General features: G+C 56.7%; 2 protein-coding genes across 4 annotated transcripts in view; both read left to right on the top strand.

Annotated features, from left to right (window-relative positions):
* Nbeal2 (neurobeachin like 2) overlaps positions 1 to 19,297 on the top strand; it is a 31,153-nt gene extending 11,856 nt beyond the window's left edge. Inside the window, exons 7-54 of the mRNA XM_059269093.1 lie at positions 1,215 to 1,300; positions 1,392 to 1,674; positions 1,807 to 1,913; positions 2,232 to 2,312; positions 3,643 to 3,726; positions 4,085 to 4,183; positions 4,571 to 5,172; positions 5,257 to 5,389; positions 5,479 to 5,598; positions 5,773 to 6,079; positions 6,291 to 6,373; positions 6,465 to 6,557; positions 6,724 to 6,898; positions 7,020 to 7,153; positions 7,460 to 7,619; positions 7,829 to 7,931; positions 8,058 to 8,211; positions 8,303 to 8,461; positions 8,650 to 8,809; positions 9,043 to 9,149; positions 9,325 to 9,846; positions 10,358 to 10,536; positions 10,629 to 10,788; positions 11,073 to 11,210; positions 11,298 to 11,651; positions 11,735 to 11,884; positions 12,012 to 12,169; positions 12,528 to 12,652; positions 12,734 to 12,869; positions 13,266 to 13,426; positions 13,526 to 13,842; positions 13,946 to 14,041; positions 14,388 to 14,512; positions 14,599 to 14,739; positions 14,854 to 14,984; positions 15,089 to 15,198; positions 15,289 to 15,406; positions 15,502 to 15,599; positions 15,854 to 15,970; positions 16,681 to 16,770; positions 16,853 to 16,962; positions 17,115 to 17,287; positions 17,400 to 17,494; positions 17,697 to 17,813; positions 17,905 to 18,063; positions 18,328 to 18,476; positions 18,767 to 18,902; positions 19,003 to 19,297. Of these exons, the coding sequence (XP_059125076.1) occupies positions 1,215 to 1,300; positions 1,392 to 1,674; positions 1,807 to 1,913; positions 2,232 to 2,312; positions 3,643 to 3,726; positions 4,085 to 4,183; positions 4,571 to 5,172; positions 5,257 to 5,389; positions 5,479 to 5,598; positions 5,773 to 6,079; positions 6,291 to 6,373; positions 6,465 to 6,557; positions 6,724 to 6,898; positions 7,020 to 7,153; positions 7,460 to 7,619; positions 7,829 to 7,931; positions 8,058 to 8,211; positions 8,303 to 8,461; positions 8,650 to 8,809; positions 9,043 to 9,149; positions 9,325 to 9,846; positions 10,358 to 10,536; positions 10,629 to 10,788; positions 11,073 to 11,210; positions 11,298 to 11,651; positions 11,735 to 11,884; positions 12,012 to 12,169; positions 12,528 to 12,652; positions 12,734 to 12,869; positions 13,266 to 13,426; positions 13,526 to 13,842; positions 13,946 to 14,041; positions 14,388 to 14,512; positions 14,599 to 14,739; positions 14,854 to 14,984; positions 15,089 to 15,198; positions 15,289 to 15,406; positions 15,502 to 15,599; positions 15,854 to 15,970; positions 16,681 to 16,770; positions 16,853 to 16,962; positions 17,115 to 17,287; positions 17,400 to 17,494; positions 17,697 to 17,813; positions 17,905 to 18,063; positions 18,328 to 18,476; positions 18,767 to 18,902; positions 19,003 to 19,104 (7,697 nt within the window). The 3' untranslated portion in view covers positions 19,105 to 19,297. The remainder of the gene's footprint in view (positions 1 to 1,214; positions 1,301 to 1,391; positions 1,675 to 1,806; positions 1,914 to 2,231; positions 2,313 to 3,642; positions 3,727 to 4,084; positions 4,184 to 4,570; positions 5,173 to 5,256; positions 5,390 to 5,478; positions 5,599 to 5,772; positions 6,080 to 6,290; positions 6,374 to 6,464; positions 6,558 to 6,723; positions 6,899 to 7,019; positions 7,154 to 7,459; positions 7,620 to 7,828; positions 7,932 to 8,057; positions 8,212 to 8,302; positions 8,462 to 8,649; positions 8,810 to 9,042; positions 9,150 to 9,324; positions 9,847 to 10,357; positions 10,537 to 10,628; positions 10,789 to 11,072; positions 11,211 to 11,297; positions 11,652 to 11,734; positions 11,885 to 12,011; positions 12,170 to 12,527; positions 12,653 to 12,733; positions 12,870 to 13,265; positions 13,427 to 13,525; positions 13,843 to 13,945; positions 14,042 to 14,387; positions 14,513 to 14,598; positions 14,740 to 14,853; positions 14,985 to 15,088; positions 15,199 to 15,288; positions 15,407 to 15,501; positions 15,600 to 15,853; positions 15,971 to 16,680; positions 16,771 to 16,852; positions 16,963 to 17,114; positions 17,288 to 17,399; positions 17,495 to 17,696; positions 17,814 to 17,904; positions 18,064 to 18,327; positions 18,477 to 18,766; positions 18,903 to 19,002) is intronic.
* A 520-nt stretch (positions 19,298 to 19,817) lies between these two features.
* LOC131914508 (death domain-containing membrane protein NRADD) lies at positions 19,818 to 23,172 on the top strand. Of its 3 annotated transcripts, none has more exons than XM_059267124.1 (5): positions 19,819 to 19,917; positions 21,032 to 21,181; positions 22,069 to 22,258; positions 22,344 to 22,486; positions 22,575 to 23,172. In XM_059267124.1, exons 2-5 carry the CDS (start codon positions 21,139 to 21,141, stop codon positions 22,889 to 22,891), a joined length of 693 nt encoding a protein of 230 aa, XP_059123107.1. In that variant the 5' UTR covers positions 19,819 to 19,917; positions 21,032 to 21,138; the 3' UTR covers positions 22,892 to 23,172. The 3 variants fall into 3 exon arrangements, with proteins under 3 accessions (XP_059123109.1, XP_059123107.1, XP_059123108.1); XM_059267125.1 differs by lacking the exon at positions 19,819 to 19,917 and adding an exon at positions 19,933 to 20,204; XM_059267126.1 differs by lacking the exon at positions 21,032 to 21,181 and having other exon boundaries at positions 19,818 to 19,917.
* Positions 23,173 to 24,883: the final 1,711 nt, after the last annotated feature.

Genomic DNA, 24,883 nt, shown 5'->3' with positions numbered 1-24,883 from the left:
TGGTGCCCAGAAGCCTCCCTGACCACTTGTTCCCCCTGGCTTTTTCCATTCATTGTTTCTTCTGCCCTGGGCCTTCTCTCTCCTCTCATTGGAGGGGCGACAGGCAGCACTTGATATGGTCAGAGCAGGAAGTAACTGGACAGACAAGCAGGGCTGTGGGAGCTGGACCCTTTTGTCTAGTTTAGCAAGTCAGTTGTACATGACCCAGGAGGGGAGGTCCCTGGGGGAGCCCTGCCTCCATTTCCTACAGCCCAGGCACTCTAAGCACCCCCTAGATTTGTTTCCTCCCATTTGTAGGACCCTTTAGGGCGGCCTGATAGCCTCAGGACTGATCCTCATTCCTCCCCACATCCCTAGAATGTCACCAATGTTCCTTCTCAGGGTATTGACCCATGCTGTGTCCTCTCCCCTCATGGGGCAATTTTATTCTTAGGTCTTGCCTCAAAAGCCCCACCGCAGGGAGGCCCCAACCCCACCCAGTCCTACCTGTGTCACACAGTGTGACTCAGGCCTGGACCTTCCTGCTCTCTGTGTTTCACTTCACTTCCTGACGCCTTGTCCAGCTGGAGCAAGGCCACATGTGAGGCTATGAAAGCCCCTGGAAGTCCCCAGTCGGGGAGGGGAAATATCAGTGCAGTTGATGCAGCCTGGTCCCAGAGCAGAGCACCAGAAGCTCCCACTGTCACGGAGGGAGAAGGAACGGATTTGCATCTTAGAAGCTAAACCCCATGTCTCTGTGGGGAAGCACAGTGGCTGTGTGTCACTCTGGGACACTGTCACTTTTGGACATAAGGAACTAGGAAGCTGCCTAGGCTCTCAGGGCTGGACCATATATCCCTCAAGTACCACTTTAGTAGCCGGGTGGTGGTGCAGCACTAGGGAGGCAGAGGCAGGTGGATCTCTGTGAGTTCGAGGCCAGTCTGGGCTACAGAGTGAGTTCCAGGACAAGCTACAAAGCTACACAGAGAAACCCTGTCTCGAAAATTAAAAAAAAAAAAAGAATCACTGTAGCCCCCCCCCCCCCCCATCCTCCTACCATACAGCCATGTCATTTTAGACCCATTAAAGGGGGAAGTTTCCTGCCTCGAGTCTGGACACTTGCTAGGCTCAGCTTCTACCCCCCCCCCCATGCTGGGATATCCCACCTCTTGTGCAGTCCTTTGGCCCATAGCCCTACAACCCTGGTGACATTGCCCTGCTCTGCCCACTACCAGAGAGCCTGCAGGACGCAGGCGGTTTGCCTCCGACGTTGCTGTTGCGGCTCATCCACCTCTTCGGTGCTGTCCTTGCAGGAGGAAAGGTATGTGGGGTAGTGAGCCTGTGGACCACAGGGTGGCCCTCTCAGCACCTTGCTTCCAGGTGAGTCCATTGCCAACGTTCCTCACCCACAGGAGAACGGACAGATGGCTGTGAGTGCTGGCTCTGTACAGGGACTGCTAGGTGTGGTGCGGGGCTGGGGCCGGGGCCCAGCTCAGGACCCGAGCCAGGTGCTGCTGGCTCTGAAAGCGCTGGTGGGTGCAGTGCACGTCCTGCATGCCAGCCGAGCACCACCCCGAGGACCAGAACTCCGCACCCTGCTTGAGGGCTACTTCTACATTCTTAATGCTGACTGGCCAGCTAGTCCAAGTTCAGGCCCTGAGGAGGCCCTTGTCACCCTGCGGGTCAGCATGCTCGGTAGGTGTGGGTTCCCAGGCCCTTGGGGAGGGGAATGTCCATGTGCTGGTGGAAAAGCAGGACCGGGCACCAGGAGAGGTGGGGTGTTTAAGAATGCTTGTAGGGGGGTCTGTGACCTTGACCCCCACACAGACGCCATCCCCATGATGCTGGCATGTGAAGACCGGCCGGTGCTGCAAGCCACCTTCCTCAGCAACAACTGCTTTGAACATCTCATTTGCCTCATCCAGAACAGCAAGGTGGGTGGTTTCGCCTGCGGGCTGGAAGGCTTGGGGGATCACACAGACATCCCAGGTTGCTGTTGAGCAAACTTGACTCTGGCCTGTGCTCAGCCAGAGGGTCTGGGGCTGGGCAGGGTTTGTCCCTTTGGGGTTTGGGCCCCAAAAACCTGACAGGAGAAGTTTGCCTAGGACTCAGTGGGACATTTCTCACTGGGAGCTCCTCCTGGTCCTCCTCTAACCTCTCCTCCTCCTCCTCCTCCTCCTCCCCCTCCCCCTCCTCCTCCTCCTCCTCCTCCTCCTCCTCCTCCTCCTCCTCCGCTTTGACCCTCCTCACAGCTTTACCTGCAGGCCCGGGCGCCCCCTGAGGGGGACAGTGACCTGGCCACCCGGTTACTGACTGAGCCCGATGTCCAGAAGGTACCACTCTGGGGCTCACCAGCTCAGGCAGCACCTCCCTGGGCCACCCACCCTGGGCTCCTTCTCTGACCATTTCCTGTACTCTAGAATGGTGGATGGGTAGATGTGTCACTGAGGGTGACTCTCCCAGGCTCTTGCCACCCCTACCCCTTCCAAGGCCCCATCCTGGAGACTGGAGCAGGAAGTGGTCTCTTGCTTACCTAGTGTCAGAATTGGGTGCTGGGGTGTGGCTGGAAGGAACCTTCGAAACCCTTCACCACCTACCCGCCCCCCCCCCCTTTCAGGAGACTCAAGTACAGACACCAAGAGCTTAGGTTGTAATCACCTACTAAGGCAGGGGTCCCCAGAGGAGCCATATCTTCTGTGGCTCCTGAGTCCTATACTAAACTTCTTATAATATGCCCCATGCCTAACTGTCCTTAGGGGCTGTAGAAACAGTGGGGTATCAGACGGGGGCTCTACACCTGGGCCCCCAGCCACCAGAGCCTCGGCCCTGGCTTTGTCTTCATGAGGCAGCCTCATATGTTCATTCCTCTGTGACTTTCTGAGATCCGCTTGTCCATTCAGCTCCAAATCAGGCAGGGCTAGGTGACCCCCCTATGCATACATCCTTGATTTTATTTACAGATAAGGAAACAGGCCTAGAGAAGGGAAGGTTGCCTCAGATCTCACTGCAGGGGGACTAGGCAGAGCTATGAGCTAAGGGCCCACAGGACTAAAACACAGCTTACTTAGCACTTGATACCAGACTCTCAGCCCCTCACCCCCAGATGGGTCAGGGGAGTGAGCAGCATGCCTCTGATGTCAGTTTCACCTCAGCTGGGCCCCTAAGCTGGGCCACACCATCCTCACTGATTCAGGGGGTGGGGGAACAGGGTAGGATTTAGAGGTCTCGAAGGTTCTTCTGGCTCTAATGCCCTGTGATTGGTTGCTCCATACCCCTGAATCTCTGGCAGTCACCATGGGTGATGGGACACTTGGTGGCTGGCTTGCTTGCATGTCTCACTTGGTGGGGGTGTGGGGACTAGTGCCAGTAAGTCTGTAGGAGGGAGTGCAGAGGCGGTGGGCACCACTGGTCTAGCCTTTCCCGGCCTGGGTTTCTTTCCAGGCCTCTTTGCAGAGGCAGTCTTGCCCAACTGCTACGAGAGCACTCCAGTTCAGGGCAGCACAGCTCGTGGAGCAGGTGGAGGGCCTGGTGTTCACAGAGGGTTGCTGATCCAGCAGATACCCTGGACCTTGGTGTACCAGGCCCTGCACCCCTTTTACTGCCAGGTGTTGCCAGCTGTGACACCCCAGCAGCTGCTTCTCCTGACATCCCCTCTACCCCAAGGTGCTGGACCAGGACACAGATGCCATTGCAGTCCATGTCGTCAGAGTGTTGACCTGCATCATGAGTGGCTCCCCCTCAGCCAAGGTGAGGATGCTTCAGACTTTCTGTGACAGGAGTCAGAGGTGGAATTTGTTGTCCTCACATTTCCAAACCTGGCCAGTAATCCTGTTCCCTGGAGAGCACTCACTGCCATTGCCTCTGGGGTGTGGTTTCACGTGCTTGGTGGGTGTGGTCTTCAGTGTGTCCTGGGAGCTGGGACACCTGGGAGCTGACCGCCATCTATACCCCTCTGAGATGAATATGGGCTACTCCAGCCTCTGTGTTGTCCCTTTCTCTACTGGACTCCACAGGCAGAGATCGACAGTTCCAAAAGTGGAGGGGTCCCCCGGGTGTGAGTTAGCCACAGACCCACACCTTTGCTTACTTCCGCCCCACTTTTCAGGAGGTGTTCAAGGAGCGCATTGGCTACCAGCACCTGCAGGAGGTCCTGCAGAGCCATGGGCCTCCCACCCACCGGCTGTTGCAGGAACTGCTCAACATGGTGAGGACTGGGCTGGGGCCTGGGTCCCAAAGGCAGCTGGCCTGAGGCAGGTCCCTAGCCTGGAGGACTGTTAACTATGGCCAGTGTAACGTGAGCTGTGGCTCAGCCATACATGTCAGTGCCCTGAGGTGAGACCTCTACACTATAGGCCGCAAGGACTATTTCAGGAACATATAGTTAGGGGCTTGGCCAGCCCAGGCTACTTCCAAAGCTTGGAAGTTGGTAGTGCCGAGTGCTTGTGTTGGTGGTCGTGATCGTCCATGCACCTTTTGGCAAGGCACCAAGATGCGGCAGCACGTGTTGCTTTCCCATACTATAGGCAACAGGAAGTCTCGTAGCTGGCAGGGGGCCTCAGTTGACCTGGGACTGTCACATTCTTTCCACCAGGCTGTGGAGGGTGACCACAGCATGCACCCGCCTCCACCGATCTGCAATGAGCAGCCAGTGCTGGTGCTGATGCAGTGGCTGCCGACATTGCCCACAGCAGAGCTGCGCCTCTTCCTGGCCCAGCGCCTCTGGCGGCTCTGTGACGGCTGCCCTGCCAGCCGTGCCACCTGTGTGCAGGCAGGCCTGGTGGGCTCCCTGCTGGAGACGCTCGGCACGGGGGCAGCGCTGGGAGCCCGCTGCCAGGAGCAGCTGTTAGCCCTGCTGCAAGCCCTGGGCCGAGTGTCTCTAAGGCCCCTGGAGCTGCGTCGCCTGCTGCGCCCCCCACCGGGGCTGGACTCAGACTCAGCCGGAACTGAATCTCAGAAGGCTCGACACGCAGGCGCCGTCATCCGGGCACTGTCAGGCATGGCCCGGAACCGGGGCCCCGCACGTGCCCTGCGCTACTTTGACCTCACGCCTAGCATGGCGGGCATCATGGTACCTCCTGTGCAGCGGTGGCCAGGACCCGGCTTTACCTTCCATGCCTGGCTCTGTCTGCGTTCCACAGAGACAGCTCCTACCTCAGCCCCTCTCCGGCCCCTCCAGCGAAAACAGCTGTATAGGTAGGTGGGTAACTGCCAAGGGCTAGGGACCCGCTGCCAGGGGGAGCACGAAGAAGCGGGCATAACTGGATTGCTTGCCCCCAGCTTCTTCACCAGCAATGGCTCAGGGTTTGAGGCCTTCTTCACGGCAGCTGGGACCCTGGTGGTAGCCGTGTGCACACGGAAAGAGTACATAACCGTGAGCTTGCCCGAAGTGCCCTTCGCTGACTCTGCCTGGGTGAGTCCTCACCCTTCTCACATGGTCCAGTGTGGGATGGGGACACCACGGCTCAAGTATGGAAGGAGTCGCCATGGCTTCTCTTACAGCACTGTGTGGCCATCGTGCATGTGCCTGGGCGCCGACCCTTCATTCAGAACCAGGTCAATGTCTTCAAAGATGGCCAGCTGGTCAAGACAGCACTTCTTCGCTTCCCCTCCCTCAGTGAGGTGTGCTAGGCAGGGTTTGGGTGGCCGTGGGTCAGTTGGAGGGACTTGGATCAGTGTGGACTGGAACCCCTGTGTGTCCTCAGCCTGCACCGCTCTGAAGTCCTCATAAGCTGGGTATAGGTGGAGTCCCAGGCTTTGCTGGGACTGACCAGTCTCCCAATCCTGACCCCGCAGCCTTTCTCCTCCTGCTGTATTGGTTCTGCTGGGCACCGTACAACGACGACCACCACAGGGCTCCCCACTGCCTTGTCTCACACTCACCCCTCCCTCACCCGCTCCCAGTCAGTCCCAGCCTCTGCAGGCCTGAGCGGGGGGCCTGGGCTGGGAGCCCCTCTGCAGGAGGGCAGCATCAGCTCCACCCTTGCAGGCACCCAGGACACTCAGTGGGGAAGCCCCACATCTCTGGAGGGTGAGCTGGGGACTGTGGCCATCTTCCACGAAGCCCTGCAGGCATGTGCCCTGCAGGTCCTGTATGGCCTGGGTATGTAGCACCTGTTGTCTGTCGGTCCCCTGCCCGAGTCCCAGCTTCTACCCTATTGTCCCAGTTCTAGGGCATCAGATTTGCCAAGTGCCCAGGGGAAGATGGTAACCCTAGGAATCTGTCCTCTGGGCAGGCAGGGAGGAGGCAAGCTGTGCGTGGGATTTGGCCAGAGGCCCCGAGGTCTCTTACAGGATTGGCCTTCTCTCTCCAGGGCCCAATGAGCCAGCACCCTTCAAGCCTGAGGGTGAACTACATGAGCTTGGTGCCAAGTTGCTCCTCCACTATTCACCTCAGGTATTTGGGGATGAGGGAATCGTCACTACCCTCTGGCTCTGCCCTCAGGCTCCCATTTTCAACCTGTCACCCCCTTCTCCATTTGGTCCAGGCCTGTAAGAACAACATCTGCCTGGACCTGTCCCCTGGCCATGGGCTGGATGGCCGCCTGACAGGACATAGGGTGGAGACATGGGATGTGAAGGTATGTGTGCACATGTGTATAGTGTACATAGGGCTAGTTGGCAGCAGTGTCGGGCTCTGGCAGTGTTTGGGAGACCAGTTCAAGAGACTACCTATACTTTGAGTCCAGGCTCCTAGGCAAGATGCTGGTGGGGAACTGCTCTCTCATCACTGGCCCCTCCTCCCAGGATGTGGTGAACTGTGTAGGGGGCATGGGTGCCCTGCTGCCCTTGCTGGAGCGAGTAGCTATGCAGCCCCAAGAGGCCGAGGCAGGTCCAGGTGAAACGCATGACCTTTTGGGACCTGAACTGACCTCAGGCCATAACACTCAGGGCCTGCTTCTCCCCCTGGGCAAGTCTTCAGGTGAGTCTTTCATGCCTGGGTTGGGGGAGAAAGTCTTGGTATGGCAGTGAGGGTGGAAGTGTGAGGTCGTGGCTTCTCGCATGCCCTTGACCAACCTCTATCCTCTTCTGTTGGTTGGCAGAGGAACGGATGGAGAGGAATGCAGTGGCTGCCTTTCTCCTGATGCTTCGGAACTTCCTGCAGGGCCACACTGTGAATCAGGAGAGCCTGGTACAGTGCCAGGGGCCTGCCATCATAGGGGCCCTCCTGCGTAAGGTGAGACCTACTGAGCAGGTGGAGGAGAGACAGGAGCAGGACCTTCTGGACAGTGGTGTCGAGTGGGGCCTGAGTGGGGGGCAGATTTGGTTGTGAGGATGTGGGTAGGAATGTGGCCCAGGCTGTGTCAAGGGAAGCTGAGCTATAGGCAGGGCTGGAAGCTTGTATTTCCGCGATGGCAACAGCCCTGAAGGCCTGTGAGCCAGGATGGCGGTTCATGTGTGCTGCTGGGAAAACTGGAGCCTGAGTGGCTGGGACAGCAGGGAGGCAGGGGCTCACATCTCAGCCAGCCCCTTCTCCCCTCAGGTCCCCAGCTGGACCATGGATATGAACGTGCTCATGTCTGCCCAGCTGCTGATGGATCAGATGGCTGCTGAGAGCAGTGGGCCCCTCCTCTACCTGCTCTACCAACATTTGCTCTTCAACTTCCACCTCTGGACCCTCAGTGACTTTGCTGTGCGCCTGGGTAAGTGAGGGGCTTGGGAAAGAGGCCTGGCTACAGGGCAGGGCAGGGTGAGAAGTCACAGCCTTGCTCTAGACAATGTGAGGGGACATATCTGACAGGGTCAGAGCTCTGCCCTGGGGTGTGTGAGGGAACGTGATGGTGCCTGGGAGGTGTGGCAGAGGCATGGCCCTGCCCTGCACGAAGCTTTCTGCGGATGTCCGTCCACTCAGGTCACATCCAGTACATGTCCAGCATAGTCCGTGAGCACAGACAGAAACTCCGGAAGAAGTATGGAGTCCAGTTCATCCTCGATGCTCTGCGCACACACTACAGGTTAGGCTAGTGGGACCAGGTGGATGCTGGGGGCCTGGCACAGTAGTGCCTGGTGTTCAGCTCATCTGCCCACTTTCCCTGATCTTGCCTCTTGGACCTGCTGGCTGTGCTTGCTGGACCCACTAGTCCGCAGCGGGAGCGCCCCCTTGCGGCCGATGACCTGCGTACGGTACAGACTTCCCTTTTGGGTCTGGCTCGAGAGTTCCTGGTCCGTAACTTCTCAGTGGATGACATGCAGGTTGTGTTGAGCTTTTTGGCAGCCACCAGTGATGATGGCCAGGTGGGCAGGAGGTTGGGGAGGGTGAGGCTTGGGTGAGAGGTATATGGGCCAACTGGGGAACCCAGCCTAGAGTGACATTCTGTATCCTCAGGTGGTGGGCACACTGGACCTGTTACTGGCCCTGCTTCAGGGTTCTCCAGCACAAGAGCCCTTGGCCATCTTCCTGTTAGAGCCAGGGAACCTCGAGGTGCTGCTCACACTGCTGGTGCGGCCAAAATCACCACCCCTTTTGACTGACAGAGTCTGCAAGGTATGCCCAGCCCCCTCCTGACCTCATAATCCCATTCTCTGAGGCCCCTGGCTGGAACCTAGGGCAGCCTTGCACCAGTGAATAAAGCCACTTACACGGGCCTCTTCTGGAGCCACACACCTGCACAGTGACTTCTCCTCCTATGTTAAGTCCTCCATGATGACAGCCCCTTGATCTCCCTCCCACAGATCTTGCGAAGACTGCAACAGAATGAACGATTACCTGAGCGGAACCGCCAGAGGATCCGGCTGCGAGACTGTGGTCTCCAGGGTCTTGTTGCCAGCTTGCCCGAGGGGACCATCTCTCCCCAGCTCTGCCAGGGCCTCTACAAGCTATTTATGGGAGCAGGTATGATGTGGTTGGGACCAAGAGGTAGATCAGATGGAGAGGGGATGCATTTCAGTGGTAGAATGCTTACCTAGCATTTGCCAGGCCTTGGGTTCAATCCCCAACACAGCAGAAAACAAACAAAAACGCAGAGCAGGCAGAGGGGGCAACATCTATCCAGGGAATGGGACCGGTGGGAAGAGGGAGTGTTCCTGTAGGGGACAGGATTGAGATCGTCCCTCCGACTATGTCAGTCCCTCAGGTTGCAGCCCCGGATTGCCTGAATCTCTCAGATTTGTTGGCTGTGGTACAGCTATCCCTCCAGGCTGACCTCGGTGTCCGCCTCGACATCTGTCGTCAAGTGAGTGAGAGAGAAGCTTGGGGAGGAGGTAAAAGGGATGGCTTCTGCTCTCTGGAGTTCATTTTGCCTGTCTGGGAAGCGGGTGTCCTAGGAGGCACCCACTGTGAAGACCTGGGGATGAGGGTCTAGGGAAGCAATCAGGTGGCCTCTGATTTGCTGTGCCCTGGCTCTGCAGCTCTTTCACCTCATCTATGGACAGCCAGAAGTAGTGCGGCTCCTGGCCCGACAAGCTGGTTGGCAGGATGTGCTGACCCGGCTGTATGTCCTGGAGGCTGCCACAGCGGGCAGTCCCTCACGCTTTCTCCCAGAGCTGCCCCCCTCCCTGGAGCCGGCCCTGTCCCCACCACCCACTGAGTTACCTGCTGACTCCTCGGATGTCTTCCTGCCCTCGGAGTCCCCTTGCCCTGACCCAGACGCCTTCTACCATGCCCTCTCCCCGTTCAGTACACCCTTTGACCTGGGCTTGGAACGGGCCAGCGTTGGCTCAGGCAATGCTGCCGCTGGTGGTGGTGGCGGCAGCAGTGGGACTGTCACTCCAGCCAGCCAGCCTGGCACACCTTCCCCGCTGGATGGGCCCCGGCCCTTCCCTACCGCCCAAGGCCGCCACAGCTCCAGCCTCTCCAATGTGCTAGAGGATGGCAGCCTGCTAGACCCCGCCGTCAGTGGGGATGACACCTCGAACACGAGCAACCCCCAGGTGAGATGGACCCACCGTCTGACATTGCACTGTGTCTGGAGATGACACCTCAGGGAAGCAGGTTGGCACTGTGACCTCTCCAAAGATGTGCCTGATACCAGGCCTGATAGTCTCACGTGTGGTTGTGTTGAGCCACAGTGGAGGAGAGCAGCTGTCTAGGGCCCAGGGACAGCCTGTCTCTTCTAGAGGAACAGCCAGTGAGTGCTCTTAACTGCCGAGTTGTCTCTGCAGCCCCAATTCTCCTCGAGAATCCCTAGGCAGCATTGAAGGCTCAGGGTAATGCCTTTGTGAATATCTCCTCTCCTCTTTGGAGTCGAGCAGAACCCCAGGTTTCTCCCCAGAGTTCAGACAGTAACTGGAACCACTGTGCCATTTTTCTAAGACCTTGGTGCCAGTCTGGCTGTTTGCGGAATGCTGCTGCCTCTCACCATTCCTGCTAGTGGGCAGACAGGGGTGCTGAGCAGAGACTCCCCGCCCAGCGCACCGGCTCACTGCCTTCCTGTGCCCGCAGCAAACGCCCGAAGAGGAACTCTGCAACTTGCTCACAAACGTGCTGTTCTCGGTGACATGGCGGGGTGTGGAGGGCAGTGATGAGGCCGCGTGGCGGGAGCGTGGCCAGGTCTTCTCAGTACTTACCCAGCTGGGGGCCTCAGCCACACTTGTGCGCCCACCAGACTGCATTAAGCGCAGGTAAGAGGGATGATTCGGGAAGGTGATGGCTCTCTAGGAGCCGGGGAGCCAGAGAAAGTGCAAGGTAGGTACTGAGTCCTTCTCTTGGCCAGCCTCCTAGAGATGATGTTGGAATCAGCCCTGACTGACATCAAGGAGGCTCCCCCAGGAGGCCTGGCCAGCCTTACCCAGCAGGCACTGTGGCTGCTACGTCTGCTGCAGGATTTCCTGTGCGCTGAGGGCCATGGTAATCAGGAACTATGGAGTGAAAAGGTGCGACATTCAGAGCCACATGCATTCTTGCATCCTGATAAACCTGGGAGATGGGCAAGCCCCCAGGGCAGTCCCATACATCAGCATGGGCATCTACAGGCATGTCTAGTCAGGTCAAGGTTTGGGGTGGATGACAGTGTTAGAGATGGCTGGGTACACCTTGTAGGACTGGTCAAGCGGTGCGAGCAAACCTTACCTAGCCTCCAGCCCAAACTTTACCTTGCCTTCTTCCCGTGTATCCCTGGCCTTGTGTGGTAACACGCTGGAAATGTTATATGTGGCAGCTCTTTGAAGGTGTGTGCAACCTCCTCGATCGCCTGGGCGCCTGGCCACACCTGGCCAATAGCACAGCAGAACTCCGTGAGATGGCACAGATTGGCTTGCGTCTTGTGCTTGGCTATATCCTGCTGGAGGACCCACAGGTGAGCATGCGGGTGGGCAGTGGAGGTGGAGGTGGGGCTGGTGGAGGTGTAGCAGTTGGTGACACACTCATTGCCTTGCACGTGCAGCTGCATGCCCAGGCCTATGTGAAGCTGCACACACTGCTGCAGACTGCAGTGCCAGCCCGCCGTGAAGAGGCATGCTACGTCCTCTCCAAGCTGGAGGCCGCACTCAGCCGGGCGCTGAGCACCTCTTGCTCTGAGACTGAGCAGTCACAGTCTCCATCTACAGCTGTGGCAGCCTCTGAGCGCTGTTCATGGTTGGTGCCACTGGTCCGCACGCTGCTGGACCGTGCCTATGGACCCCTGGGACTACAGTGGGGGCTGCCCTCCTTACCACCCACCAATGGAAGCCCCACCTTCTTTGAGGACTTCCAGGCTTTTTGTGCCACACCTGAATGGCGACACTTCATTGACAAGCAGGTACCTAAAGGAGGTGGGGATGAAGGAAGAGATGGGGGCCAGGGCACACCTCAAGCACTGGTCTCCCCCCATTCATCCTCCAGGTACAGCCTACCATGTCAAAGTTTGAAATGGACACATATGCTAAGAGCCATGACCTCATGTCAGGCTTCTGGAATGCCTGCTATGACACGCTTATGAGCAGTGGACAGCGGCATCAGCGGGAACGCATCCAGAGTCAAAGGGCCTTCCAGGTGTGCAGCCCAGGAGTGGGGACGGTGTGCTACCTCACCCGTATGCCTGGGAAACAGCTAACGGGGCAGGGTAGAGAGTGGTCGGGAAAACAGCAGTCAGTGGATTGCCCCGCTCTTCTCACCACAGGAACTGGTCCTAGAGCCTGCCCAGCGCAGGGCCCGCCTGGAGGGACTGCGCTATGCGGCCGTGCTGAAGCAGCATGCGGCACAGCACTCCACGGCCCTGCTACACTGGGGGGCACTGTGGCGCCAGCTCTCCAGCCCCTGTGGGGCCTGGGCACTAAGGTGGGCTGGGCTTTTAGGGTGGAGGAGCTGGGCTTGGTACAAAGGGAATGACTGGAGAGTGCCAGATTGCCTTTGGCTCTCTGTTGAAGGTCTTAACTAGAGTCATGCAACATGAATAACAGCAGCAGTCTTAGCCAAGGTTGGGGGTTCGGGGGTTGGGGGGATGGCGGCAGCAGCACGCACTTTTAATCCCAGCACTTTGCGGGCAGAATTCAAGGCCAGCCTGATCTACAGAGCCAGTTCCAGGACAGCCAGGGCTACACAGAGAAACCCTGTCTCAAAAACCCAACAGTCTTGAAGTGGGGGCGCTGTAACCTTTTGCTGGCCCGTGACGATCCCTGGTGACATATATCTGCAGGGTTCCTCCGGCCCCTCACTGGAAGCTGTCTAGTGCAGAGACATACTCACGTATGCGACTAAAACTGGTACCCAATCATCACTTTGACCCCCACCTGGAAGCCAGTGCCCTACGTGACAATTTAGGTGAGTGTGTTGCACGTGGTCCACCCACCTGGTGTTTCCCATCATGCCTTGCTGTAATTAAGTATGATTGGCCTCTTGCAGGTGAAGCTCCCATGACACCCACTGAAGAGACCTCGCTGCCTCTGGCAGTGACCAAAGAGGCCAAAATCAGCACCCCTCCAGAGGAGCTGCCTGAAGACCAGTTAGGGGAGGATGAACTGGCTGTGCTGGAGACCCTGTGAGTGGGTGGACTGGGGGCTGGGCTGGGATGTTTGCCTTCCGTGGGACTGAGTCTGAGTCTTTTGCTGTCCACCTTGAGTACCCTGAAAAGGGACTCGAACCCCAAATTGGAAGTTATTTAAAGGGCTGGGTGGTTGGGTGGTCTTTAGTAGCCAAGTGCCTCTGAGCAAGGCTGAGAAAAATCAGAACAGAGTGGGGACCATGGCAGCAGGAGGGGTGATCTGACGAGCAGCCAGAGCGACTTTTAACTAGGGCACAGGTCAGTGAGCACGAGGCCCTTGGCACTCCTCTCCGTCAGGGAGGTGTGAGCATGTGACTTCATAGCTCACTGGCCCTTGGAGCTGGTCAAGAAGGGATGCCAGCATCAGCAGCTGAGCTGTGTGCTGACCCCCAGGATGGAGGCAGCGGAACTAGATGAGCAGCGTGAGAAGTTGGTGTTGTCAGCCGAGTGCCAGCTCGTCACTGTGGTGGCTGTTGTCCCAGGACTCTTAGAGGTCACCACGCAGCACGTGTATTTCTACGACGGCAGCACAGAACGTGTGGAAACTGAGGAAGGTGCGTTCTGGTGGAGTCGGTGGAGGGCATGGCAGAGAAGGGCCAAGGTCTGGACTGGGTCGGAGCCAGGGAGCCGCATACCCACTGTTGGTCCTGTAGGCATTGGCCATGATTTCCGGCGCCCCTTGGCCCAGCTGCGTGAGGTCCACCTGCGGCGTTTCAACTTGAGGCGTTCGGCTCTAGAACTCTTCTTCATTGATCAGTCCAACTACTTCCTCAACTTCCCATGCAAGGTGTCTGGGTCCTCAGCTTCATCTCCAGGCCAGGCTCCCAGGCCCCAGCCCTACCCCACCCCACCCCACACCCAGGTACGGAACCAGGTGTACTCATGGCTCCTGCGCTTACGGCCACACACCCAAGGCTACCTAAGCAGCCGCTCCCCCCAGGAGATGCTTCGTGCCTCAGGACTCACTCAGGTAAGAGTCCTAGGTACGTCTGTGTGGAGTGTGAGGCAGGAACTTTGTAAGTAGGGGGTTCTGGACAATTTCACTGCTCATCCTTTGCTATCCTGCCCTCCAGAAATGGGTACAGCGAGAGATATCCAACTTTGAATACTTGATGCAACTCAACACAATTGCAGGACGCACCTACAATGACCTGTCTCAGTACCCTGTGGTGAGGGCCCCACTCCGCATACATCCCCCCACTTTCCCCGCTCGCTGATCTATCAGTGCCGGCTGATGGGCCAGGCCCTAAGCACAGTCCCTGAATGGTTCACCTCTGACTAAGATCTGGCCTCTGTTCCCTGCCACTGCTTCACTGTTCCCCTGCCCTGTTTTCTTCCTGCCGGGCCCTGGTCTCCCCGGAAGGAAGGGGTGTCTATTGTAGACCATCTGTGCTCCTGCAGCCTTCCAAGTGGTATTGTGAGCAGGCTCTATCTTCCTGAGTGTGAGGGCAGGGCAGGGTGGGCTAGCAAGCCATCAGGGTCTTCATGCAGCTTCTCCCCTGGGTGGGTGGCCAGTTCCCCTGGGTCTTGCAGGACTACGTGTCCCCAGTCTTGGACCTCAGCAATCCAGCTGTCTTCCGGGACCTGTCCAAACCCATCGGTGTGGTGAACCCCAAGCATGCCCAGCTCGTGAGGGAGAAGTGAGCATGTGGGCGGGGCGGGGCTTAGTGGGCTGGGGCTGGGTGGGTGAAGGGCTTCTGCTGACTTCTGTTGCCTGTGGCTTCAGGTACGAGAGCTTTGAGGACCCGGCAGGTACGATTGACAAGTTCCACTATGGTACCCACTATTCCAATGCGGCAGGTGTGATGCACTACCTCATCCGCGTGGAACCCTTCACCTCCCTGCATGTCCAGCTGCAGAGTGGCCGGTGCGCCCAGGAGTGATGGGAGGTTGGGGAGGAGGGGGGCACAGTCTTACGCTGCCTCTGGTTTTACACATCCCCGTGTATCTGTCATCTGACCTTGGCTGTGTCCTCCACCAGCTTCGACTGCTCTGACCGGCAGTTCCACTCAGTGGCGGCAGCTTGGCAGGCACGTCTGGAGAGCCCTGCTGATGTGAAGGAGCTCATCCCAGAGTTCTTCTACTTTCCCGACTTCCTGGAGAACCAGAACGGTAGCATGCAAGCCACTGGTGTGGGAGCAGGGCCTTGGGCATGAGTGCCCAGACAGGGGTGGCCAGGGATACACGGGGATACTGCTGACCTTCTCCTCTGCTAGGTTTTGACCTGGGCTGCCTCCAGCTGACCAATGAGAAGGTGGGTGATGTGGTGCTGCCCCCGTGGGCCAGCTGTCCAGAGGATTTCATCCAGCAGCACCGCCGGGCTCTGGTGAGGAGGTGACCAGACGCAGACAGGCGGGCGAGTTGAGAGCGGTGGTGGGTTCGCAGTCCCAGAGCTGACCCCACTTCCTACCCTCAGGAGTCGGAGTACGTGTCCTCCCACTTGCACGAGTGGATTGACCTCATCTTCGGCTACAAGCAGCGGGGTCCCGCCGCTGAGGAGGCCCTCAATGTCTTCTATTACTGCACCTATGAAGGTAGCGGGGTGCCGCACGTGAGCTGGGCCAGGCACAGACAAAGTAGCAATGCAGCGGACAGCGGAGGAGTTCTGACTGCTTTGCTTCCCTCTCAGGGGCCGTAGACCTGGACCATGTGGCAGACGAACGCGAACGGAAGGCTCTGGAAGGCATCATCAGCAACTTTGGGCAGACTCCTTGTCAGCTGCTAAAGGTAAGAGCTGCTTGGAATATAGTAGTCAAGACTATATCAGCCGGGCGGTGGTGGCGCACACCTTTAATCCCAGCACCCGGGAGGCAGAGGCAGAGGCAGGCAGATCTCTGTGAGTTCGAGGCCAGCCTGGTCTGCAAAGCGAGTTTCATGACAGCCAGAGCTGTTACACAGAGAAACCCTGTCTCAAAGAAACAAAAAAAAACAAACGAAAAAAGAACACTCATGTCCTGGTGCTGACTAGCTCTTGTCTACAGGAACCACATCCACCCCGGCTCTCGGCTGAGGAAGTGGCCAATCGCCTCACTCGTCTGGACACTAACTCACCTAGCATCTTCCAGAACCTGCACCAGCTCAAGGCCTTTTTTGCTGAGGTGAAAAGAGGGCAGGAACTTAGCTCCTTCTGTGAGATGGGCTTAGCTGCACTTACCACTCTGGGGCCAGATGGGAATTCTAAATGACGGTGACTGATTTAAAGGCAGGTGTAGACACAGAGGAGCAGGAAGGAGGGCTTTCTTGAGGAGGGCCAGGGCAAATGTGACTTCCCGAACAGTCTCTGAGAACCCGAGTGGGTTGGGATGGAGGGACTCTAGCCTTGGACCCCTTCCTGCGTCTTCACATAGCCTCCCCTTGCCCTCCTGTTACTGGGCTGAGGCCAAGGAGGAATGGGATTAGAGGCTCAAGGCTGAGGTCAAGCTTGATCCCGGGGTCTTCTGCCTTTCTGCGATACCCTCCTACATACGCCCTGCTGGCAGGTGTGCTTCTCCATATGACGCCCACTCTGTGCCCCTGGGGGTCAAGGGCGAAGAAAAGAGGGTACCCACTGGGGCTGGAGAGATGGCTCAGCAGTTAAGAGCACTGGCTGTTCTTCCAGAGGACCCAGGTTCAATTCCCAGCACCCACATGGCAGCTCACAACTGTCTGTAACTCCAGTTCTAGGGTACTAAAACACCAAAGTACATAAAATAAATAAATTGTTTAAAAAATTAAAAAAAAAAAAGAGGGTACCCATTGAGAAGACTTGTCTAGTTGGGGCTTCTGCTGCCCTGAGCTCAACACAGCCGGCCCCCACATTTCCCTGCAGGTTGTCAGCGAAGGCACACCTCTGGTGTTAGCTCTGGTACCCCACCGGCAATCCCACTCCTTCATCACCCAGGGCTCCTCAGACCTGTTGGTAAGTGCGCTGGGCAGGGTGCCCCTCAGCTCATCCTTCCTGCCTTTGCCTCCACACCACCTTAGCACACTCTTACCTACAGGTGACTGTGAGTGCCAGTGGGCTGCTGGGCACGCATAGCTGGTTGCCCTATGACCGAAACATCAATAACTACTTTACCTTCAGCAAAGATTCCAGCATGGGAAACCCCAAGTAAGACAGCTGTGGGTAGGGGTAGGCTATAAATGCCCTATGCCTTTCTAGAATGCCGGCCAACTGCAGGGGAGAGGTCTGGCCAGGCTCCCTGTCAGCCTAGATCTCTCCCCCGGGGCCCAGCCTCACCTACCATCTTCCCATTGGCTTAGGATGCAAAAACTACTGAGTGGGCCATGGGTGCCAGGCAGTGGCCTGAGCGGGCAAGCACTGGCAGTGGCCCCCGACGGGAAGCTGCTCTTCAGTGGCGGTCACTGGGATGGCAGCCTACGTGTAACTGGACTGCCCCGTGGCAAACTGTTGAACCAGCTAAGCCGACACCTCGGTACGAGCAGCCCTAGTGCCAGGGAGAATGAGACAGGCAGATGTGGAAGGGGGTTCTGAATGGGGCCTGGGAGGGTCCACTAACCCCGGTCTGTCCTCTCCTTCCTATGCAGATGTAGTGACCTGCCTGGCACTGGACACCTGTGGCATCTACCTCATCTCAGGCTCCCGGGACACCACGTGCATGGTGTGGCGGCTTCTGCAGCAGGTGTGCGTGGTGGACAGACCTGTGAGGTCCCTGTAGCCCAGAGCAGAAGTCCCTCTGCCGCTCAGGGAGCCTTCCGGGCTCCTCTCTTGTCACTCCTTCCCCTTACTGCCATGAGCAGGTCTGGGGCTCTGTTACCCTCCAACCCGCTGCCTGGGGTAAAGTCGTACCTGCCTGAGTCTTAGCTAGCCCTGCCTTCCCACAGGGTGGTCTGTCCGTAGGGCTGGCGTCAAAGCCTGTACAGGTTTTATACGGACATGAGGCTGCGGTGAGCTGTGTGGCCATCAGCACTGAACTTGACATGGCTGTGTCTGGATCTGAGGTGTGTCCGTGTGCCCTGGGGAGGCTGTTGGCTGAGTCACTGTCCCTGAGCCTTCAGATCTCTGCTCAGCATCCTAATCTGCCTTCTATAGGATGGAACTGTGATCATACACACTGTACGCCGAGGTCAGTTTGTGGCAGCATTAAGGCCTCCAGGTGCCACACTACCTGGACCTATTTCACATCTGGCACTGGGGTCTGAAGGCCAGATTGTTGTACAGAGCTCTGCTTGTGAACGTCCTGGGGCCCAGGTATGGGGATAGGGTACCCAACAAAGACATCACGGCAGCCGGGTGGTGGTGGCGGACGCCTTTAACCCCAGCACTTGGGAGGCAGAGCCAGGTGGATCTCTGTGAGTTCGAGGCCAGCCTGGGCTACAGAGTGAGATCCAGGACAGGCACCAAAACTACGCGGAGAAACCCTGTCTCGAAAAACAAAAAACAAAAAACAAAACAAAAAAGGCATCAGGGCAGTTGGAATGGTGGGGCAGCTACTGATGTTCCCATTTCTTCCAGGTCACCTACTCCTTGCACCTGTACTCAGTGAATGGGAGGTTGCGGGCTTCATTGCCCCTGACAGAGCAGCCTACGGCCCTGACGGTGGCAGGAGACTTCGTTCTGCTGGGCACCATTCAGTGCTCTCTGCACATTCTCCATTTGAACAAGTGAGCCCACTTTGAGTTGATGGCCCCTCTTGGTGGGAGTTGTTGGCACAGGGTAATCAGGAGTGCACGCTATCCAGTAGCACGTTCTTCTAAGTGTGTTACCCATGGGGATTCTTGCCATGAACCTCCCTCAGCTACACAGTTGTAGGAGTCTTATGAATCAGGGATTCAGTTTAGCCAGCCTTCAAATGAGGACAAAGTAGATACACGGGATAATGAAGACATCTGGTAGCCGTGTTGAAGGCCTCCTTGCAGCTGTGACTTAATGTATATCCACTCCCCTGCTATAGATTGCGGCCTGCTGTGCCTCCCCTGCCCATGAAAGTGCCAGTGCGCAGTGTGTCTGTGACCAAGGAGCGCAGCCACGTGCTGGTGGGCCTGGAGGATGGCAAACTGATCGTTGTGGGCGCTGGGCAGCCTTCTGAGGTGAGGACAAGAGCAGGCGGACCGGGCATCGAATCAAATCGGGTGGGAGCAGCTGCTCAGGATCGCCCATCCCATCCCATCCCATCCCTTCTTTCCCTAGGTGCGCAGCAGCCAGTTCGCGCGGAAGCTGTGGCGCTCTTCGAGGCGCATCTCCCAGGTGTCCTCTGGGGAGACGGAGTACAATCCTGGCGAGGCTCGCTGAACCTGGCGTCTAGGTGCTCAGATCCCGCCCGACCAAGATGCCCTGCCCACGAGACTGCTGCACCAGGGGGTGGGCGGGGCCCACCCTCCAGCTCAGGGATTGGTAGATGGCATCACCAGGAAGTCCCGCCCCTCGCCGGCTGAGGGGAGACCTAGCGCCGGCCTCTGAGGCCGCAGCTGCATATTTTGCACAATCTGGGGTGGGGTGGGGTGTGGGGGGTTTCCTACTTTCAAATCCCACGTTACAGTGAAGCACAAAGACCACCCGTGGCCTTAATCCCTAAACGTGACTCGCTGCCCATCCCCAGCAATAAACTTGGCCTAGTTTTGTAGCTGCTTGGTTTCTTGAGTATACATGTGCCAGCCTTCCCGGCCTTCTGTGGCCACCAATCGTAGTCCCGTCGCCCGGTCTGGCCTGGCATGTCATTCTTCCTGGGCAGGCTGGCCTCCGTGTAGCCAGCCGACCCACTTCTGTCCTTGCCAGCCTTCCTGGCTCCTGGATCTCGGCTCTCATGGTCCATCGCGTGCCTTTTGCATGCCATTTGCGCGCTCTGCCAGCCAGGTTGGTGTCAGCTTCTGTGTGCTCTGAGAGCTTCGGCATGCTCCAGCGTGGGGCGGGGGCGAGACCGCACCCTTGAGCTCAGCCCCGCCTCTTCATTGTCCTGCTCCCCTCTCCAACACCACCCCCCCATTGGCCCGCCCCTAGCCTTGGCTCACTCTTTCTTGGGCAGACCGGAACCTGCCCTCTCCAGGGACTCCCGCCGTCTTCCTGGCTGAGTGGATCCTGGCACCCTTGGAGGGGTGGCTGCCGAAGGTCAGGAGGGTCGGGTTCTTGCTAGGTAGAAGGGGTCAGAACCTCTTCTGTCTCCCACCTCGAGTGCCCTGATCCTACGGGTACCAGCGTCTGTGTTGGGGTGTGTATAGGCCTGCGGGGGCTGTTGAATTGTTTCTTCGAATTTTGGGCTTAGAGATGGGTGGGGAGGCCGGGAGACGTTCCAGCAGCTCAGGATAGGTGGGGCAGATTCCAAGGCCTGTCTGCTGCTACTGGTTTACGGGCCCACCCACCAACTAGGATACCGGAAGCCCCCCACTCCCAATATGGTAAGTGACACAGAGCTACACAGTCCATAAAGGGGCCACCCATCTCTGAGGCTTACCTGGCTACAGCACTGGACTGCTGATGGCCATCATGTGGTAGACCCTTTGGTTATGCAGCAGTAACTGTTGGGGACTTGGGGGGGCCTTTCTGAGTCTTTGCCTTCTTCAGGGGATCTCCCTCCTCCTTCCAGATCTGGAGCCTCTTTGCAGCCTGCAGAAAGTGGGTCTCAGTAGATTTAGCACTGTAGGGTCCAGATGGGCCCTTAGACTGAGTGGCCCTGTTTTTCCATTTCAGGCCCTCTCTGAATTCCCAAATGAGAAAAGACTAACGTTAGGGCCCTGGATCTCCATGCCCTATGACCTTGCTGAGCCCATTAAGGTATCCTTTCACTCAGCTCCTGACCAGGAAAGGGCTGGACACTGGCCCTGGAGTGAAGAGTGGGGGCCTAGTCAGTCCAGGAAGGCCTGTCCTGGGACCTTGGGATGTTGGGTTTTGGCGGCTGTGTATGAACATGAGCCTTTCAATGGCTCCTAGAGATGCTTCAGCCTGAGATAGGATCACAGTGCATACATCTTTACTCTCCTTTTAACATCCCTGGATTCAGCCCAGGTGTTCGCCAAGGTCTTTGAGATAGGGTGATTTCTATCCTGAGCTGTACCCCCAACCCACCGGCTTTGGCTATTGGGGCCAGCTTAGTCACCTCCACCTACTTGACATGGGGAAACTGTTCCTGCCCTGGCAAGAATCAGGATGGAGTAAGCTAGTAATGGGGACAAGCTGCCCCAGAGACTTGTGACAGCAGGTCTGAGGATCTCATATCCCTGTACAGAATTCCTACTGGACTCAGAAAGGCAGTCTTTCAGCTCCTTCAGCCCAGTGCTGTGCACCACTCGCCTTCACCAAGAAGCAGCTCAGCAGACAGTGCCTGGCAGGGCCATGCTTCACAATGTCAGCCACAGCAAAGGTGTGGTCTACGCAGGTACGCATGCTTTGACCCAGATCCAGCTAACAGGCAGGCTGGGAGGTAGAGTAGGTCATGTACAAGTCCATTCACAGGCTCTATAGTCCCTGTCCCTTGAATCCTGTCTACATTGGGTCCAAGGACTGACTGGTCACTAGACTTGAGGCCAAAAAGAACACCAGTTATTTACTTCCACTTCAGTGTTATTTTTATGGTTTTGTGAAAACAGCATGCTGCATCAGTGTGGCCTCACAGCTCACTCTGGGAGCTGACCAGTCCAGTGCCGTGCAAACAGAGGTCAACCAGAGCACGAGGAGAGCAGGATTAAGGAAGGCTTCCAGAGTAGATTCTTGCCATGTTTCTAGAAGAAGGACAGAAGTCTGGATGCTTCTGGAGGATGGCAAGGCACATCTGCCTCATCCACAGTGGCAAGCCAAGATTTATTATTTATTATTTATTATTATTTATTATTTATGTGTACATATGTACCTGTACATGTGTATGTGTGAGAGTGCCCACAGAGGCCGTAAGAGGGCATCAAACCCCCTAGAGCTCAAGTTAAAGTTGGTTATGAGCCATTGAATGCGCTGGGAGCAGAACGCTGGTCTTATAATGGAACAAGTACTGTTAACCACTTAGCAAGCATGTGGGCTTCAGAGGACTTGTGGAAGTCAGTTTTCTCCTTCTACCATATGGATCCTGGGGGCTCAAACTCAGGTTGTCATGCTTGGTGGCATGTGTCTATCTGGTGAGCCATTCTTGCCAGTTCAGGGCCAGCCAAACTCTGGACGCTGTGCTGAGTCCTTGACTACATGGTGAGCTCTGTTGCTTTTGGAACATTCTGCCAGGATGGTCTAGGTGAGGCTGCCGTGGCTTTCTTGACCACTTTGACCTTGTCTTCACAGATACTGCCCTGATGGGGCAGGACAGGGACAGGGAAAGCATGTGGGTAGAAGCTGGAGGAGCCCTGGCCCCCAATACCTCCTCCCTGTTTCCCCCTGAGCCTCCGGGGGCCTCAAGCAACATCATTCCTGTCTACTGTGCTCTCCTCGCTACTGTGGTCCTTGGTCTGCTGGCCTATGTGGCCTTCAAATGGTAGGTGGTCTGGGTACTGCCCTGTGGCATCCCCTCTATACCTGGACTCCGAGCTCCTTGGCTTAGTACTCTCTGCCCTCCACAGCTGGCGCTCACATAAGCAAAGACAACAGCTGGCCAAAGCTCGGACTGTAGAGCTAGGGGACCCTGACAGGGACCAGCGGCATGGTGACAGCAGTGTCTTTGTGGACTCTCCTCATTGTCTGGAGCCCTGTAGCCCCAGCCAGGGTGAGCACCTTTCCTCAGTCAGTACTCCTTGGTATTTAACTAGTGCTACCCCACCACCCACTAACGAATCTTCTATCTCCCACCCCAGGACCACATCCTGACCTTGGCTGCCGACTTTACCTGCATATTCCTCAGCAGCAGCAGGAGGAGGTCGAGCGGCTCTTGATGTTGGGTGAACCTGCCAAGGGCTGGCAGGGGCTGGCAGGCCACCTGGGCTACCAAGCTGAGGCCGTGGAACTCATGGCCCGTGGCCAGGCACCAGCCTATGCCCTGCTAAGGGACTGGGCTGCCCAAGAAGGCAGCAGAGCCACCCTCAGAGTGCTAGAGGATGCCCTGGCTGCCATAGGCCGAGAAGATGTGGTCCAGGCTTTGGGCTCAGCGGCTGAGGGCTGCTCTGTGGTGTGAGTGGCAAGCCCCAGTGCTGCCTGCACTGGCAGGCGCTCCTTACCATCCTTACTGCCTCAGGTCCCCTTCATGGACTTCCTAGTACTTCTGGCTTCTGAAGTTCTGCAGAACACAGAAGATCCAGCCGCTTCATGTCCCTGCACCCTCCTCTCCAAGACAGGAAGCAGAAGATGGTGGGATGGGTAAGATCCGCCCACAGATCCCCATTCTGCCTCCCTTTATTTAGCTCTAGCTATTTTTTCTATTGTTTTTAAATCACATATTAAAGGCAATCTGACTTGTATTCTGGTCTCCTTAGCTCCTTGGGCCTATAAGACAGCTGAGTAGCTGTGAAATAGAGGCCCAGAAAAGGACTTGGGGAGATCCACAGGATATGGGGGTCCCTCTCTAAGCAGCAGCCGGGATGGCAGACGCTTCTGTATATGGGCTGTGGAGGCACAGACTGGAGTTCACCCTTCTGCCCTTCAGTGTTTGGATCATATTAGGAAGCTACGTTTCCTCCTGAACTCCAGTTTCCTTTGCTTAGCTGGAGGCATGTTTAATAAGTCCCCTATCTCTGAGATTCCCATGGTTCATCACAGGATCCTTTGTGTGACCTGTGCTGTGACAGGCAAGAGGCAAGGTAGTTAGTGTTGAGGTATTGAGGACCTCAGGTCATCTTTAGACAAAAAAAAGGAAGACATTTCAACACCGGGACTCTGGGCTGAGGGTATAGCTCATGGGAGAGCCCTTGTCTAGTACACATGAGGTCCTTGATTCAATCTCCAGAGCTACAAAAAGCAAAAGCCAGACTGCCACCCAAGCAAAACATTCCAAACAGGCCTCCACAGCTGCTCATGTGCCTTGAACAGAGTGGGCAAGCAGGCTGTTCTGGATAGGGCAGCTCAGCCAAACCACCTGTGCTTCCATACACACGCCCATCCTAAAGTGGGAGCAGGTAGCTGGGTTGCTTTGCCTTCTGAAGAGCCGCTCTGCAGATGGCCTTGCCTAAGAAGGACGAGTGCACATGGATTAGATGGCTTTAGGTTCATCCAGACTCTCTGAGAAGACCTGGGGTCCAGTCAGGGTGAAGTGGAGCCCAAAGCGGGCCCGACTCCCTCCCTGCACTGAGATGCCTGCCTGGTGTTGGTTACTTAGTGAGCATGAGGCTTAACACAGGCTGCTTCTACAGCTGTTCCTCAGAAATGGTTGACCAGATAGATCTGCTTAACAGCCTGTCCTTGTTAAAATGAATGTCAGCCAGGCATGGCAGCTCCCATCTTTAACCCCAGCACTCAGGAGGCTGAGGTAAGATCATCACAGGCTTAGCCAGGTGGTGGGTGGCGCACACCTTTAATCCCAGCACTCGGGGAGGCAGAGCCAGGAAGATCTCTGTGAGTTCGAGGCCAGCCTGGTCTACAGAGCGAGATCCAGGACAGGCACCAAAACTACACAGAGAAACCCTGTCTCGAACACCCCCCCCCCCCCCCCCCGCCCCAAATCACAGGTTTGATGCCAGCCTGCCCTATGGTGAGAACATCTCAAAATAAATAAATGAAGTGGGGGAGGGTATGTTACCTTCATCCTAAGAAGACCCTAAAGCTAACCCCCAAGGATGAGGACAAAAACCAGAGAAGGTCCAGATTAGCATTCGGGGAACATCATACTCAACTTCAGCAGTCAGCTGCAGGGCCATCAAGGACTGAGTCAACGGTAAGATTTTTCGTGAACAGACTGGCACACTTCAGCCCAGCCTTGGTAATGTGGACATGAGGGAGTATGGGGAAGATGAAGACATTTGGGGTTAAAAAAAAAATCTCAAAAATTTCTAAACCTTTACAGCTAGTTGCCACTCTAGTTACCTCAATTTCCTTGGAAAACCACGAACACTCATGATAGCAGACACACTAGAAAATGTCGAGGGTTGAGTGAATTATGGTCCACTTAATGTGCTTTAAAGTTGTGACGGCTATAGTACTGTGAGAAAAAGGCTGTAGACCATTAGTTAGTCCT

The sequence above is a fragment of the Peromyscus eremicus genome, chromosome 7 (assembly GCF_949786415.1).
Source record: "Peromyscus eremicus chromosome 7, PerEre_H2_v1, whole genome shotgun sequence".
In the NCBI taxonomy this organism is placed as follows: domain Eukaryota; kingdom Metazoa; phylum Chordata; class Mammalia; order Rodentia; family Cricetidae; genus Peromyscus; species Peromyscus eremicus.
The sequence above is the reverse complement of the archived record's forward strand: the minus strand, read 5'-3'. Positions and strand labels throughout refer to the sequence as shown.

Bases quoted from the DNA above. Each gene is read 5' to 3' on its own strand.
- LOC131914508 (XM_059267124.1), top strand. From the start codon at position 21,139: ATGCTTCACAATGTCAGCCACAGCAAAGGTGTGGTCTACGCAG. The intron at 21,182-22,068 runs GTACGCATGCTT...TTGTCTTCACAG, and splicing joins CAAAGGTGTGGTCTACGCAG to ATACTGCCCTGATGGGGCAG. The intron at 22,259-22,343 runs GTAGGTGGTCTG...TGCCCTCCACAG, and splicing joins GCCTATGTGGCCTTCAAATG to CTGGCGCTCACATAAGCAAA.